The sequence below is a fragment of the Malaclemys terrapin genome, chromosome 8 (assembly GCF_027887155.1).
Source record: "Malaclemys terrapin pileata isolate rMalTer1 chromosome 8, rMalTer1.hap1, whole genome shotgun sequence".
Classification (NCBI taxonomy): domain Eukaryota; kingdom Metazoa; phylum Chordata; order Testudines; family Emydidae; genus Malaclemys; species Malaclemys terrapin.
In genome coordinates, this window is record NC_071512.1 from 12,006,025 (window position 1) to 12,023,112 (window position 17,088).

General features: G+C 36.9%; 1 protein-coding gene across 3 annotated transcripts in view; it reads right to left on the reverse strand.

Moving 5' to 3' along the window:
* The window catches only part of SEC24A (SEC24 homolog A, COPII coat complex component), a 54,058-nt gene that overhangs the window by 24,694 nt on the left and 12,276 nt on the right, over positions 1-17,088 (reverse strand). For 2 of the 3 annotated variants that reach the window (XM_054036816.1, XM_054036814.1), the window contains exons 3-11: positions 15,401-15,577; positions 11,246-11,326; positions 10,727-10,893; positions 9,583-9,755; positions 7,737-7,839; positions 6,638-6,764; positions 6,125-6,234; positions 4,531-4,643; positions 2,995-3,113 (exon numbers count right to left, since the gene is read on the reverse strand). In XM_054036816.1, coding sequence (XP_053892791.1) covers positions 2,995-3,113; positions 4,531-4,643; positions 6,125-6,234; positions 6,638-6,764; positions 7,737-7,839; positions 9,583-9,755; positions 10,727-10,893; positions 11,246-11,326; positions 15,401-15,577 — 1,170 coding nt within the window. The remainder of the gene's footprint in view (positions 1-2,994; positions 3,114-4,530; positions 4,644-6,124; positions 6,235-6,637; positions 6,765-7,736; positions 7,840-9,582; positions 9,756-10,726; positions 10,894-11,245; positions 11,327-15,400; positions 15,578-17,088) is intronic. The other variant, XM_054036815.1, reaches the window with a different exon arrangement.

Here is a 17,088-nt window from a genome sequence, read left to right on the forward strand (position 1 = left end):
AATCAGCTGACCCGTGCTAGCCACAGCCCTTTTAGTTCAGTGTAGATGCACCCCCAGAGGCTTAGGGACACAGAACTTGGGGTTGCTTCTCTGACCATCTTGGCTAATAGCCATTGATGGACCTATCCTCCATTAATTTATCTAATTACTTTTTGAACCTAGTTATACTTTTGGCCTTCACAGCATGCCCTGCGGTAACAAGTTCCACACAAGCTGACTGTGCGTTGTGTGAAGTAGTACTTCCTTTTATTTGAAACCGGCTGCCTCTTAATTTCACCAGGGGACTCCTACTTTGTGTGTTATGTGAAGGAGTAAACACTTCCCTATTCGCTTTCTCCACACCGTTCATGATTTTATAGACCTCTACCGTATCCCTCCTTCATCATCTCTTTTCTAAGCTGAACAGTCCCAGTCTTCTTAATCTCTTCTCAATGGAAACTGTTCTAACACCCTTAATCATCTGTCTTGCCCTTCCTCCAATTTTAATATCTCTTTATTGAGATAGAGTGACCAGAACTGCATGCAGTATTCAAGGTGTGGACATACCATGGATTTATAGAGTGGCATTATGATTTTTTTTTGTTTAATTTTCTATCCCTTTCCTAAGGGTTCTTAACATTGTTAGCTTTTTTGACTGCTGCTACACATCAAGCTGATGTTTTCAGAGAACTATCCACGATGGTTCCAAGATCTCTTTCTTGAATGGTAATAGATCATTTTGTATGGATAGTTGGGATTATGTTTTCCAGTGAGCACTATTTTGCACTTATCAACACTGAATTCCATCTGCCATTTTGTCAGCCAATTTAGTAACTCTTTGCAGTCAATTTTGGATTTAACTATCTTCATTTTGTATTGTCTGTAAATTTTACCATCTCGTAGTTCACTCCCTTTCCTAGACCATCTATGAATATGTTGAACAGCACAGGTCCCAATACAGATTCTTGGGGGACCCCCACTATTTACCTCTCTCCATTGTGAAAATTGAGCATTTATTCCTACCCTTTGTTTTCTGTCTTTTAACCCATGAGAGGACATTCCCTCTTAGCCCATGGCTGCTTAGTTTGCTTAACAGCCTTTGGTGAAGGACTTAGATTTTCAGAAAACCTTTGTCAAAGTGCATTATATTGACTGGATCACACTTGTCCACATGCTTATTGGCTCCCTTAGAGAATTTAAGAGATTGGTGAGGCATGATTTTCCTTTACACAAGCTGTGCTGAGTCTTCACCAACGTATTGTGTTTATCTAATTGTCTGATAATTCTGTTCTTTGGCATAGTTTCAACCAGTTTGCCTGGTACTGAAGTTAGGCAATTACAGGCTGGTAAACCTTTTTAAAAATTATTAGCTACATTAGCTACCCTGCAGTCATCTGCTACAGAGACTGATTTACATGGTAGTTTCATACCATAGTTAGTATAGTACACCTGCAATTTTATTTTTGAATTCCTTCAAAACTCTTGGGTGAATACCATCTGGTCCCGGCGACTTATTGCTATTTATGGCTCGGGTGTAGGAATCTCCCCCATATCCTCTGCATTGAAGACCAATGCAAAGAATTCATTTAGCTTCTCCATGATCGCCTTATCTTCCTTGAGTGCTCTTTTAGCATCTCGATCATCCAGAGGCCACACTGACTGTTTTGCAGAATTCCTGCTGCTGATGTACCTAAAAACTAATGGCAAAAAAATGTTTGTGTCCTTAGCTAGCTGCTCTTCAAATTCTTTCTTGGCCTGCCTTATTATAACTTTACACTTGACTTGCCAGAGTTTATGTTCCTTTCTAATTTCCTCAGAAGGAATGAACTTCAAACTTTTAAAAGATGTTTTTTGGCTCTAACTGCCTCTTTCACTCTACTTTTTAGTCATGGTGGCATGTTTTGGGGTTTTTTATGTGAAGTATACATATAGTCAGACTTTTGTACTGGTGACCCCTTTCACATAGCAAGCCTCTGAGTGTGACCCCCCACCTTATACCTTAAAAACACTTTTTTTATACATTTAACACCATTATAAATGCTGGAGGCAAAGCAGGGTTTGGGGTGGAGGCTGACAGCTCGTGACCCCCCATATAATAACCTCACGATCCCCTGAGGGGTCACGACCCCCAGTTTGAGAACCCCTGATATAGTCTGAGCCTCTATTATGGTGTTTTTAAATAGTCTCCATGCAGTGTGCAGGCATTTCACCCTTGTGATTATTCGTGTTAATTTCTGTTTAACTAGCTTCCTCATTTTTGTGTAGTTCCCCTTTTTTAAGTTAAATGCTACCATAGTGAATTTCTTTGACATGTTCCCCCCCCTACAAAGATGTTTAATTAAATTACATTATGGTTATTACCAAGCGGTCCAGCTATATTCACCTCTCAAACCTGATCCTGTACTCCACTTCGGACTAAATCAAGAATTGCCCCTTCCCTTTTAAGTTCCAGGACAAGATGTTTCAAGAAGCAGTCTTTTATGGTATCTAAAATTTTTATCTCTGCATTCCTTCCTGAACTGAAATGTTCCTAGTCCATATGAGGATAGCTGAAATCCCCCATTATTATTGAGTTTTCTGCTTCACTGCCTCTCTAATCTCCCTAAGCATTTCACGGTCATTGTCACCATTCAGCTGGTCGGTAGTATATTACTATTGCTATATTCTTATTGTCCAAGCATGGAATTTCTATTCTTAGAGATTTTATGGTACAGTTCAATTCATTTAAGATTTTTACTATATTTGACTATTCTTTCTTTCACATAATGCCATTCCCCCAACAGTGTGACCTACAATCACTTCTATAAATTTTGTACCCTGATATTACCATGTTCTATCGATTATCCTTATTCCAACAAGTTTCTGTAATCTTAATTATGTCAATATCCTAATTTAATGCAAGGCACCCTAGTTCACCCATCTTAGTATTTAGAGTTCTAGACTGTGCCAACATAATATGTCAAATCATTAGGTATCATTTTATAAAAATTCAATTTAGATGTTATTCTTGCATACCTTCAATATCTGAAACTATTAGCATCTGAGGCTGAGAGAGACCTTCCTGAAGACTGTAGAAATGGATTGTGCTGTCAAATGTTATAAAACCTATTTTTGTTCTAGTGTTCCCAGGAAGCCTAAAAATCAAAAACAAAGTGTTCAGCAAGTCGATTTTAGTTAGCCTACACTGTTCAAGTGCAAGTACGTTCTCTCAGAGCTATTACAATGACATAAGGTAGAGGGACATTTTATTCCTGCTGGGAAATATAACTTCTGCAATATCCATTGCATCATTCTCAGGCTAATGCTTACACTCCCCCACCCCCCAACAAGGAGTTAGAACAACTGCAGTACTGAAATTTGTTTATGGCTTGGCTTTGAGCCATTTTACAGCACTAAACTGACATTACCTGTGTTGAGACTTACTCTAAATCAACGGTTTTTCAAGTTTTTTTCATTTTGGACCCCTATGGAAATTCAACCTGTAATCTGCATGGGGGAAGCTCCCTAATAATCCCTCCCCGCCTCCCCCAAAAAACCTGTTCCATACTCTTCCCACCCATACCCAACAACCATCCAAGTTCACACCCAGGCTCCTTTCCAGCAATTTATTTCCCCCTCCCTCAGCTCCTCTGTTACTCCAGACTCCCCCAAGCCTTTGCACTGTTTCTGAGGGGTGTGGGAAATACGGTTCTGTATTGTAGTTTAAATGAATTATTATTCAGAGTTCTGTATTAATATGCCATGATTAGGAATCTATTTGTCAAAAAACATTTCCTGAATCTTTTTTGTTGTCTGTATTGTTACAGACATACTTGCTGACAGGTATTTTGAAATAAATCACCAAAAATAATTGAAACTGGTGTGATTATATTGTGTTATTTTGAAAAATAAAATATGCAGAATTATAAAATACCGCGCATGTAATTTTTAATTTTAAGGCGCTGAATTCCCCCAGGAGTAAAAGATGTAAAGCATTGCACAAGTTCATAGTGGGAGTAGCTACAAATTGTTACCTTGTGTGCATGTATGTTTAGACACATTTTCCAGACCTGAGGAGGATCACTGTGTAAGCCTGAAAGCTTGTCTCTCTCACCAACAGAAGTTGGTCCAATAAAAGATATTACCTCACCCAACTTGTGTCTCATCCAAAGCTTTATAGACATGTATGTGCATTTGTTGCAAGGAGTGCACACTGAATTACTGTTTCTAAAGCCATAGTTCCAAATCTTTGTTCAAAGCAAACCTATGATATTCTTATACATTTTTTGCATTATTAAAGCAAAACCAAGAAGTTGTATAATCAGACTGACAGCTACATTTTAAAATTAGGGGTTTTATCATTGCAACTACAACTGATAAGAACTGAATTTAAGGCTAATTCCTATGCAGTACTTTGAAAATTTTTCTCTCTGGGTCATAAATGGGCTAAATTAAAATCCTGTTCACACAACATTAAACTAGTTTCACAGATCACAAAAAACATTTCCACAAAGAAAATACTGGAAATATAAGGAAAAAAGATTAAATTCTGAAACGAGAACCAAAACTTACAAGTCAAGATTGTCTAATAAGGTCTTGCAGACTGTATTCAAGTATCCTGTTTCTATTGCATTGTGGGAGACATCAAACACAAAGAGATACACAGGAGGTTGAGGTGGACGTAGCTAAAAAAAAACCAAGAGATTTTTAATGTCCAGTGATTGAAATTGTCAGTCTCAGTTTATTGGTTATACTGTAGGTTTACATTGCATCACTCAGAACACATCCCCAAAATAGAAATCTCTCTCATTTGTGTAATAGCGGACAAATAAGCAAAGATAGTACAGTAGGAAATACGGAGGAAAAACATATGGGATAAATTCTAATCCTTGCTGAAGTGAAACTGTCAGATCAAATTTGGCCTGAAACTGATGTTTGTAAAAATAAGATTTTATAAAATCCAGAGTCAACAAGAATATTCCCATGTAATTTAAAGATTACCAAGGGACTTTTTTTGACCGTTCCACAGCAATATTTGTAACCCAAACAGTGGAGCATCCTGATAGCATACGAGAGTCTGATAGTAATCCAGAAGTGACTAGTTATAATCCAAGTTGAGATAATGCAAGGGAAAAATATATGAATATCTATGTTAGCTTTCTAAAGTATTAATTTTTTAAAACCTAAGGTATTTTGAACAAATTAATTTGTACTTCAATGTATCTGATTTGATGTTGTCCCTTTAACAAGCTGTCTTCCCCAAGTTCTCAGAACTGGTATTTTTCAATCTAGATGACACACAAGTTACTTTAGAAAAGTGCAGACACAATGATACATTTCATCACCATTAGTTTAGTTTAGCTGGTAATGCTTAAGGAGCAGATTCTGCAAACTTTATCCAAACACACACTGAAGTCAATAGGTGAACTCAGATATGCAAAGGTTGCAGGACTGGACTCTTGGTCTATTACCCAGTGGTTTTAGTACAACTATATCATCTTAAGTACAGTTTAAGCCACAATAATGACAAAATTTTCCAATATTTTTCATTACAATATTAAGAGCTAATATGAACCAGAAATAAAGATTAACGTTTAGAAGATGGAACCACAATTTTTTATATATCTATTATTTAAGATTCTTTGCCTTAACACGCCAGGCATGTTAACAGAAACTAGATCATGGCGTCCTATGCCAGGGGTTTTCAGCTTAGGGGTCCTGAATACATCTGGGTTTTGTGAGAGTATGAGAGAGACAAAAACCATTTCTTTATATTAGAGGGGTGAGGTCCAAAAACTTGTCATAATTCAAGATCAATACACAAAAGGTATTGGTAAAGGTAAAGGAACCACTGGCACCTTCAGCTATAACTGCAGAAGACGACAAAATTGATCAATCTCAGATATACTGTTGGGGAGCACCATCAAATGACTTTTACTCATCTACCAAAACCAGAAGTGCAAGCAGTGATTGTGTGCAATTTTTCTTGATATTAAGTCAAGAAAACATTGTGTTGAAGTTGCAGTACATTAGTATAAGAAACCCTGGGTGAGAACACATGCAGACACCATGAGGGTTAAAAAAAAACATAGGGATCTTTTCTGATTGGAGCCCCTAGACATTAAAGCAATATATAAAAGTTTAAGAGGAGGAAACAAAACCTCACCATGTATTCGGAGGGAGCCATGAACTCAATAGTAGCATTTTGAACTTCAGGTCTTTTATGAGGTTCTCCATATACTCTTGTCACAGGATTGTACATGAATTCTTCAGGAACTACATAAAATGAAAATTATAATATTATTACAATTCACACTAACATACAGTAATATTAACTGCGCTAGGATTTAGCACAGACATGTCTGAGTAACCATGCTCTATCTGCAGTGAGATACTGTGTAAGAGGAAATATATAGGGGGTACTAAGTAGGGCAGCAAGTTAGTACAATAATATTTCACATTTGGAGATTGTTTCAAACTCAATGAAGCTCTTTAGTGATTACATCTTGGTCCGTTAGTGGAAGACTCCCTACATCACACAATGCTGATCTGGGAAGGACCAGACGTATAGCAGCAGACCTCAGATGTCAGGAAAAAAATGTATTGATGGAATACTGGTAGAAGTCAAATTCAAAAGTTGACATGAATGTTTAAGTGGGCTCATTGGTTTAAAACCTACCATCATTCACTCTATAACACAAGTTGCACTTCCATCTCCTTTGGTCTAGAAAGCTGACAAAAGGGTTAATATATGTCCTGCAGGAACGACATCTCACAATTGTACTGGAGGTGACCACAGGTAATTGCTGGAAAAGAGGAACTTCTGCTTTAAAACCCCAAAGCAAGATGCTTATGACATATCTACAATTGTAATACTATCTTATCTGTGCTCTCAGGTTAACCAGCCTAAATGCAACTCTCACTTAAACAGAATAGAGAAAGAAAATACCCCAATCCACATGGTGCCCCCAAAACTTTAACTGTTAGAAAGGCTGGTTAAATTCAGGCTCCAACCTACTTAGCTGTGTATGTTTCTTTTTCAAAAAAAGATGATAAACCTCTCAATTGCATGTCTAATTTTGTATTTTCAGTTTATTTTAAAAAAAAGACAGAACACTGTCCCCCAACTCAGCACTGCAGAAACAGACATTATATAAAGATGTATGTTAGAAATTGAAGTCAACTGTGGAAGTAAGAGGCTGTGGGACCCATATGAATTTATAGTAATTGAATCCACATTGCCTTCCTTATGACTCTAGTGATCACTTCACCACCACCAAAAATCACACTTATCTGGAACAGCAGCAATAGTAGCAAATTAAATCCAAGTAATACATGGCTTAAAGGAGGTCTGAGGCCATCTGAGTCTCAGTTTTTGACTTTGTTAAGAGTTAGTGCTCAGGGAACTGGAGTATAGGAAGAAATCAATGGCTACAGCTGGTGATTAGGTGAAAAGATAAAACTACACAAGCTATACCAATATTAAAATATATTAACTCACTTCATTATAGTTTGAGTGGTGTACTGCACCTCAGCTTCCAAAATCATGTAAGATGAGGCTAGGGACTGTAACAGTGGGGGCAGATATTTAAAAAGATGACACTGGTTTTCATGGAGCAGAAGCAAGATGACTAAACAGTTTTCTATGGGAGGTTTTTTTCCTGGGCCCAACATTATCTGAGACATTTGCCTCTTATAGAGTTAGTTATCTGTTACTGAACTCTAGTACAGGTATAGCTGACACTACAGTATTTAAAGCTTTGAATATTTCATCGTACCGATAGGTCTTTGAAAGGATGAAGCAGGAGCCCCAAAGGAAGTTTGGCTTTATTCAATAAGGCCTGAGTTTGAGGAATGTTAGTCAGGGTACATCGGAACAACCTACATGAAAGATAAAGGGTTATTTTCAGACTTTCAGAGAATAACATTGTTATTTAAGTAGTACATAGCATCTTTTATATTTTCTTTTCACAGTTGATAGTAGTGAATTACTATTTCCTGACAGAATACCCTCTCCAGCTTTATGCCAAATCCACCGCAACTTCAACCTGAACTGTTTGAATCCAAGGCATAACCATCACACGTACCTTGTCTTTCCTAAATTGTCACCGTATTTTGTATACATTTGGTTGAGTGGAATAAGTATATTGGCCCCTAACACATTCTGTTACAAACAAATACAAAACTTACATACAGGTTACTTAACCCCAAGTTAGACTTCTCAGATAGACATCAAAAGGGTATCTTTGGTTATATGTAAATTGATAATATTGCCAAGGTTTTCTCAGTTAGATTATAGTAGACACTACATTGCTAGCCTTCTGTTTAGCCAACTATTTACTCCATTATTTAAAACTTTTCACTGGTTACCTCTGGCACAGAGTTCAAAATGTAATGTACATTCAAGATTATTATTATTTGCTTTGCCTTATTTAAATGACTTAATTTCTACTTCTACAACTGCCCAGAATCCATTCTGTTTTTGACTTTTGTTTCTTGCTGGTTGTAACTCTTGGGTTCTATCACACCTATCCAAGTGCCTTGAAAGTACCAGGCCTTTGACCAGGTTCCCACAGGGTGGATCACAATCCACTCTTGAGATGCACACTGCACACTCATTTTATCAGATGGCTTAAACACAGTTTTGTATTTATTGTGTTTATATTGCTGTAGATAGCGTCATGAAAAACACTTTAGTTACATATTGTAGCAGGAGAAGGCCTAGTCATTAGCCTTAGAACTGAAGATCCTAAGTACTTCAAAGCACTGATCTTTGTCTAATGGATATGATGGAGTTAGGCATGACTATCTCAAAATATGATATATAGGTTGAGGTGAGTGGAGAAATAATTTCAGCTGGTTAGATAACTAACCAGATCTATATCCTGGAAAAAAGGATTACACTCAAGGAATCCCCTGTTTATAAGAGGAGATGAGGTCGTTGATGGGAGTTATCCAACTAATCTCATCTAACTTATTTTTAGGTCTCTGACAGAGCAAGGGCAAAAGGAGGGATATGGTTTACCAAAAGTGTTCTAAAAACAGGGTTTAGAAGAAGATTTAGTAATTGATATTATCTTATATAAAGTACAATATACTTTCATACAAACTTCTAAGACATTACAATGTTCCCAGAGGAATTTTTCCAGTGAGAACATATGAACCCTCCTTCTCACTTGAGACAGAGAGAGGTAACTGACTGACAGCAATAAAAGCTGCTATGGACTTGCATTTCACTCTCCTCTGATCAACTGAACACCAGCAGTTTTGCCCAAGTAAGTATAAACTATAAAGAGAGATTATGAGGAATAGTTTAAGACACAAATGAATCTATTTGGCTTATACCTGGAATGTGTTCAGAGCAGTGTTTGCACTCTGGTCTGTTCTTTACTCATCTTTTTTAAAGTAAAAAAATTAAGCCATTTTTCATCTTCCATTATTTTAATAAAAATGAAGCTGCTTTCCAAACAATTACTAGCAGTATCCAAAAAAACTAAGCAAATATTTCAGGAATGTAAGAATAAAAAATATGCTGATTTTTAGACCCTAAGGATTTTTTTAAATCTGAGGAATAGTTCTTATTTCCATTTCTTTTGATAAATTATAGCTAATGGGAAACCTTACTCTGGATTACAGTTGAGCTTCTGGATTTCTTCATGCAAGTTTGGGATAGGAGCCTGCAAAGGTGTTGTAGGAAGAATATTTCTTTCTTGAAGAAGGTTGATAGATCTTAATCCTTCTGGTTGCAGACTCAGGCCACCCATAGACCCAGTTATGTGATTAGTGCCTAAGGCAGGCTAAGTTAAAAAAAAAAAAAAATTAAGAAGTTAATTGACCTTATCTGGATGATACATCAATTTAAAAAAGAAGCAAATTATTTCTCTTTCAGAATTTTGTAGTTCAAGTATTATTTGGTGTTCTGTTGCAATATATTCGGGCACTAGTTAGAAAACTAACTTAATCTTGTCAACTGTCAAGAAACAAGCAGTTTATGTATTATAGCAAAGATAGGTACCACCATGCACTTGTTCTAAGACTTCCGAGTTTATTGAATTCTTTTGGCAGTCAACAGGACCCTGGTGTATGCTATTATCCAGGCACAGAAATAATCATATTTTATCTGCCTATGTATGCATTTGCTGCATCAATTTGATTTCAAAGGGAGTTTGATGCCTAAATACCTTTGATGATCTGGACCAGTGTGGCCAGCTCAAGTGGGAGTACATGCAGCAGCATGAGATCCACAATTATTATCTGGGATGGAACAAGGGGAGACTTGCCATATCTGTTCTTCTAAACCACACAAACATGAAGTTACTGGGCAGATGCCTTCCCCGGGTGCATAACTCCCAAGACTCAGTGTTGTGGAGCTCTGTACTTTTGAGAGTCTAGGAATCCTGGCAACCACATCCTCCAAGCCCCACTGACAGTGCTTCAGCCCTTCACCACTGTCTCTCAGCCTATCAAGTTATGTGATGATTAACACTGCAGTATAATGCTGCATAATTCAACGTAGTCATGCCACATAAATCAGGGGACCCTTGCTGCATAATTTAGGTCGAACACGTTGCACAGTACAAGAGGTCTTGGCAAGAAAACTTATTTGAATACATCTAATACAAAATTTGATGAAGAATTCCATGTTAAATAATGTTCAGTCTATTATTTTAAACAGGGACAAATCTGTGCACTGCATTCTAAAATAGGTAAAGTGAGCCAAGCAGTTTACAGGACTGAAGCTTTAGTGATAGACAAAATCAATGTTTACCTGAGGAAATGGTTGTGGTCCAGCTGGATATTGCAGGGGTGAGGACTGCATTCCTGGTGCTCCAGGTGAAGATGAATTCTGGTAGCCTGGTGGTAAGGTGGGGTAAGAATACCCAACATTTCTACCCATTTTAAGATTCTGGGGAGCAGGAGATGGATACGTTGTTGCTAGAGTGGACAAAGAGGGTTTACATATTCAAATAAGTTATCCAAGAAATGCATCTAGGTTAATACACAAAAATAATAGCACTTCCATTGATATCGTGCTATTATGTTGACATTCTGGCCAGGCACTTACTGAAAGGTTTTGGCTGGATTGTTGTTTAAAAAACACACTTACATGGATAAGCATGATAAAATGTTAAAACAAACCTTCAAACACCAAAGTCAATTTCCTTGAGATAAACTTACACTGAGCAAAGTATACATTTGTTAGAATAACACCCCACCACCTCCCGCCTGAAATGGCTTTAAAAATTAAGTTCCTCAAAATTAAAAGTGTTTCATAAGAATGTCCTACCCATGAAGCCTCCTCCTTCTATTGCATCGTAACTGTTTTGGACCAAAGATCCATCACTGGCAGCGGCGGTTGCATCACCTGCTAAAAACAATCCATTAAGAAACGAAGGCTTAAATTCTGAAACCGAGCTGCTTTTCCTCATTGGAAGTTTAATATCAGCAATTGATTTAATAGGATAGTGACAAGCTGGAGAACATTTCAGCGTAAAAATCCTAATGCTTGATTCTAAAACATGAAGCGAAAAAGGATCATCTAATGGAAGAAGACCCCGGGCAGTGGTCCCTGGCTGGCCGGAGCCACTGTGGTCAACGGCAGCGGTTCCCGGCCAGCTGGAGCAATCGTGGTCCGCGGCAGCAGTCCCTGGCTGGCCACTGGCCCCAGGTAGCTGGTGCCACTGGCCAAGGCCATCCCCCCAACGCTCCTCCAGCGCCCTCCCCCAAGATTTAATCACAGGTATTTTTAGTATAAGTTATGGACAGGTTACCGGACATGAATTTTTGTTTGTTGCCTGCAACCTATCCATGGCATTTACTAAAAATACCTGTGACTAAATCGTAGGCTTAGGTATAGTTACTTTAACAACCTTCCACTATATTCAGTATCTGTAGTAAAACATACATGTGAATAATCCCTTTTCAATTTATCAAAATACAGTGTTCCCACATTTTGGATGAAGCTCGAGATTAGCATGATTTTGCACTTATTTTGCTTGTGCACCAGTGATTAACTAGAGATATAGGTATGCAGCTTACTTGTGCTCCCCGCTGCTGACTCTGCATGCGCCGAGCACATTAAATGTCATCAACCCTTCAAAAACGTTATTTATCAGTTGAATGAACTACTTTACCAGAGATGTAATTTTTAGTTAGGCTAGATAACAGGCTTTGCAAAGAGTCCAACTTGATTTGCAGTGTAGCAAGATGCCAAATTCCTCCCCTGGTTGCACATGTTGGAAAAGAGATTTTCAAAAGCACCTCAGGGATTCAGATGCTCAATTCCCTTATGTATTTTTGAAAATTCCACCCTTAAATGATTACTTATGTCTGCTAAAAGAACAAGAAACCAAACACTCTTCTCTTAAGAGCACCCATCCTGCTCCATCTACTGATTCTATCAATAGCAGCTTCTGGAAGTCACACACCCAATCAAGAGTAAACTGTGGTAAAGAACCAAAAGAATTGTAAAGTGGCAAAAGAAGGAAGGGAATTATTAATGAAGGGCTACTGGGAACCATCAACTAATACATAAAGGGTTTATTTGGATTAGTAAAAGGAAAAACATATCCAACCCATATCCAAACAGTAACCCAAATTAAAGAGACTTGCTACCCAGAAGTAAATAAGTCACTTCATAGTCTGTTAAAAATTCTAACTTATCTAGAAAGAATGTGTTACATGGCTTTTTATTAAATGTGGAAAAAAATACCAGTTTGCTAACCAAATGCAATTTCCAGTAAATTTCATATGCTTAAAAATAATAAAAAATAGTCTTTATTGTCCATGCAAGTTTCCTTTTGAAATGGGTCTTCATACTACAATTTCACCAAGCTACCATAGGAGAAAGCAGTTATCAATTTTACTGCATTGGGGGAAAACCAAGAACAATTTTGACTTGATACCCCACACTACTAGATTTAAAAAAAAAGCAGTGCCAATTACTATATGACCCTGTCTAAGATTAACACTAACTGTGAAACACTACAAGGTGGTTTGGTACATGGTGGATAAAAATCAAATTTTTTTTAATTGAAATCGGATTTTTTTTTTTTTATAAAGTACTTTGAGGAAAAAGCCCATCTAAAAATAGTTTTAATTAAGATACATTATACCTCAAAGATATCTCATCATGGAATAGGAATTATAAATTCTAATTCTATAGTATGAGACAATCTATTCATGTAATATTTAAGAAAAGTTTTGTAAATGAGTTTCAGTAGTTCATGGATTAGGGAACCAATTTTATGGGATTCCAGGGGCTTCTGTATAGATTATTTAGATTAATCTTTCTATCTACCCAATGGGATTCAGAGCTCAGTCTAGAAGATACCATCAGAGATGCTTAGTTTTGCAGTTCTCAAACTGTGGATTTGTGTCTCCAGATATAACATGCTTGTTAACAGCAAAAATGTTTTAAAATAAATAAATATATAGAGATGAGAAATAACAGACCTCAACCCTATTGCCTCTCTGCAAATTTGTGTACAGAGTCAATCCCTTACCTCTCTTTAAAAGTGCAAAGTTTCAAAAAGTTCAATAAATAGAAGATTGTTGGGGGCAGAATAGAACTGGACAAGGAGAAGAAGTCTGGAGATAAATGTGAGAAGGGAGGGACAGGCAGTAGAAACAAAAGTGAAACTGTTCGAGCAGCATATTCCAGAAGCCTTGAGGTCTTTCTGAGTGTAGCCTTCATTGATTTGAGATCTACCATACCATTCTCTAAGGGAAAACCTATAGTGGCAGCAGGCCATAAAAGAGACCCAGTTTGGGAATATTTTAATGAAGTTCCTCTACCTGTAGGTAAGAGAGTCATGCGTGCAAAATGCAAACAGTGCAACAAAGAAAAACTTGAATATTTAACTAAATTCATATGCTTGTTTTATTAAAATATTATATGTTTGCTGTTGAAGAAATAAATCCAGAAATACACAACGTTGTCGTTTTAGTTAAATAAAATAATTTAAATGTCTGTCTGGTGATGTTCTCCTCTTAATACAGCATGTCAAGAAAATCCTCCAAATATTAATGATTAACCTGTTGAACTGGAGATAGTTCACCTCCCAATGACTTCATAAATATCTGCTTAAATTACCTTTGGTAAATGAATTAACCAAACAATCATTCATTTTCTGATATAGCTGTAAAACTGATCTGAAAAGTTTTCAAAATAAATCACTTTAAAAATGTATAGCGTGTACCTTCTAAAAATGAAACCTACATCTATCTCTGAGTTGTGAAGAATATGTATTAAGGTTATAACAACCAAGAAGAATGCACTTTTATGTAGAAATGCATGATTAAATCTAGTCTTCCTGACTAGTGATTTAAATCAAATCCACCCTGGTTTGGTACAAAGCAGTGATGAGTGCTTAAACACAATGGCATACTTGTGCGGCAGCCATAGGAGTCAACCTCATGACTGCCATATTTTTTCTTAGATTATTGATAGTCCTGGACAGCTGGTACTGTGTAAGGCATTTATTAAGAGCAGGTGTCACTCTCCAACTACCTTAACATACCGCAAAGAAAGCACACAGTAAGTATGATTCAAAAGTTTCACTACAAAAAGTTAAATATAACATACAGCACTTACATCTGATACAGCATTGCAGAGCTCACATTTTATAAAATTGCTCCAGGAGCAATGATACCAGGATTCAAATGATGCTAACTCCTATTTTGATCCTACTGGATAAAGGGAAGAACTCCATGCAGGAATAACATATTTTAATCCTCCCTAGTTGCTGCAGGATTGGTGGTAAAGAGATTTAAATTTCCCACACAGTTTTGAAACAATGAGAAAAAAGAAAAATCCCTCCTAAGTACAAAAAAGTGAATATAAAAACCAAGGGCATAACATCACACATGTATCACTCACAGATACCTATTTTGAACACTCAGTTTTTTACTTCTCTTCTGCATCTGTCAATGGGAAATAATATACCATCTTTCTCCCATCAGTTTTACCTTGAAACTGTGAGGAAACTATGCTACACTGATGTCAAATTCTCAACTTATGTCAATGCAATAAAATCAGTGCATTAATTAGTACAGTTTTTTCACAGACACATTGCAACACATTCAACACACATGAAATAAATTTGTTCTTCTGAAAATATAGTATCAGAAACTGATATTTGGGAAACATTTCATATTTGAACTACCTCTAAGTTTAAGTTAAAGAAAAAAAGTTTGAAGTTTAAGAAAAAAGATCCTCTAACAATCATTTGGAAGTACTGGTGATGAAAACATTCAGATATCAAAAAAAAAATGGAAGAGTTCTGAAGCATAGTTACTTCAGTGAAATCATGGGAAAGAGTTTTCTAGCAGCCAAAAGTTTCTGTTCACTAAGTCATTCTGAGTGACTTTAATTTCTGTATTTACAATTACCTATATTGATATGGAAATACCAAATAAATAGAACTGATCAATCCCTTACCTTCTTGGTTTGTAGCTGAATTTAGCAGAGGTTGGGGTAGATTGCTGTTAGGCGGTCCTACTGGGGTTGCCGATGGCCTCACTAAAGGTGGACCTCCAGCCGGAGGCGGTCCTAGAGGAGGTCTAGCAGGAGGGAATGCTGAAGCTAAAGGCCGATTCACTGGTGGAGGAACAGAGCCTGTAGAGATAATTCATTTTCAAGAGCTTTAAACTGACTGAAGAGTCACAGATGGTTACTTACATACAGGTCAATCTGAATATTAATCTTATTTATTCAGTGGAAAGAGCAGCACAAGTTATAGAAACCCAAAAGAAGCACATGAAGTTTAACAGCTGTTAGCCAGTTTTTCTTCTCATCTTTAAGTACTGGGACTTCTGTAGCTCCATGATCTATGTCACTACCTGGTTTGACGATTAATAAGGCACATTAACCACAAGAGTTGCCTTTGAAAATGCCAGCCTATGTCAATACTATGCATCTGATGATCCTATAAATTCACACTTTTTTTTTTTAAACAAATTTCCCTTGACAGGATGTCCATCTGCCACCTATATGATTTGATGCTAAGTTGTCATTGTTAGAAATGCGTATTTTCTAGATTTTTTAATTACTTGTCAAAAAAGATTTTACACCGAGAATACTGCAGTAATGAGACACAGCCCAAGTATACTTCTGCAATGCAAGGGATTTTTGTTTTGAAACTAAATACTCTAGGTCAAGGATACTACACAAAGATTTATTAGCATCTATATATTGAAAAGCTCACATCAAGTGTTAATCTTCCTAGGTTAGAGAAATGTACAAAAGTTCTAAGACCATACCATTTTTCTGTAACTTTCTCCCCACCTCAGCCAATGGAAGATTTTCCCCTTCCTGGACATTCATGGATAATTTAAAGATAATTACTTATTTAATTGCCATCCCGACCTTAATTTCTTACTTTATGCTTAAGAGTTGTCCTAGGAGCACCTTTTTCCATTTCAGAGAGTGGTAGGTCTATTCGTCTCTAAAAGGACCAAGTGCACTGTCAGGCATTAACTAAATTTGAAATAGTTAATATCTTCTCCAAGGATCAATCACCAACTTTTGTCAGTACATCAGGTCTTCACCAGGATGGGCAGCATGTGGCCACACATTAAAATATATTAGAAGTATTTCTATAGTACACTGATTATTTAGCCATAAGGTAAGTTGTCAGACCAAACTACACAAACTTAACTGATCATTTAAAAAATTATCTGCTTGATTACTTATGAAACAACATTCAATATTCCAGTTGTATCTGTAGTGGTGACATCAAACAAAAGTAGATCTTTATCACAGTTACTTCCATTTTGTTCCTTTACCTTAGACTTTGCCAACACAGATAGCTTCGGGCAAGGTACATTACCAACATTAGCAGAAACCTTTGCTCCCACTAAATACAAGAAGCATCTAGCCAATAAGCTAAGTTATGCAATCTAATTTTAAAGACAATACATGTCACTAATTCTACAAATAACTACAACCGATTTAGTTCAGGAAAAATTTTTATTGCATTATGGCTATGAGAGTTCTGCTATTACAGTCCTTCATTTTTATTCTGTAGACCATTCTGAAAAACCAGTCTCACAAGGTCTGCCTTTTCTCCCAACAATCTACTTCTTAATTTCCCTCCACCTGTGGACTACAAGGGGTATCTTCATGGA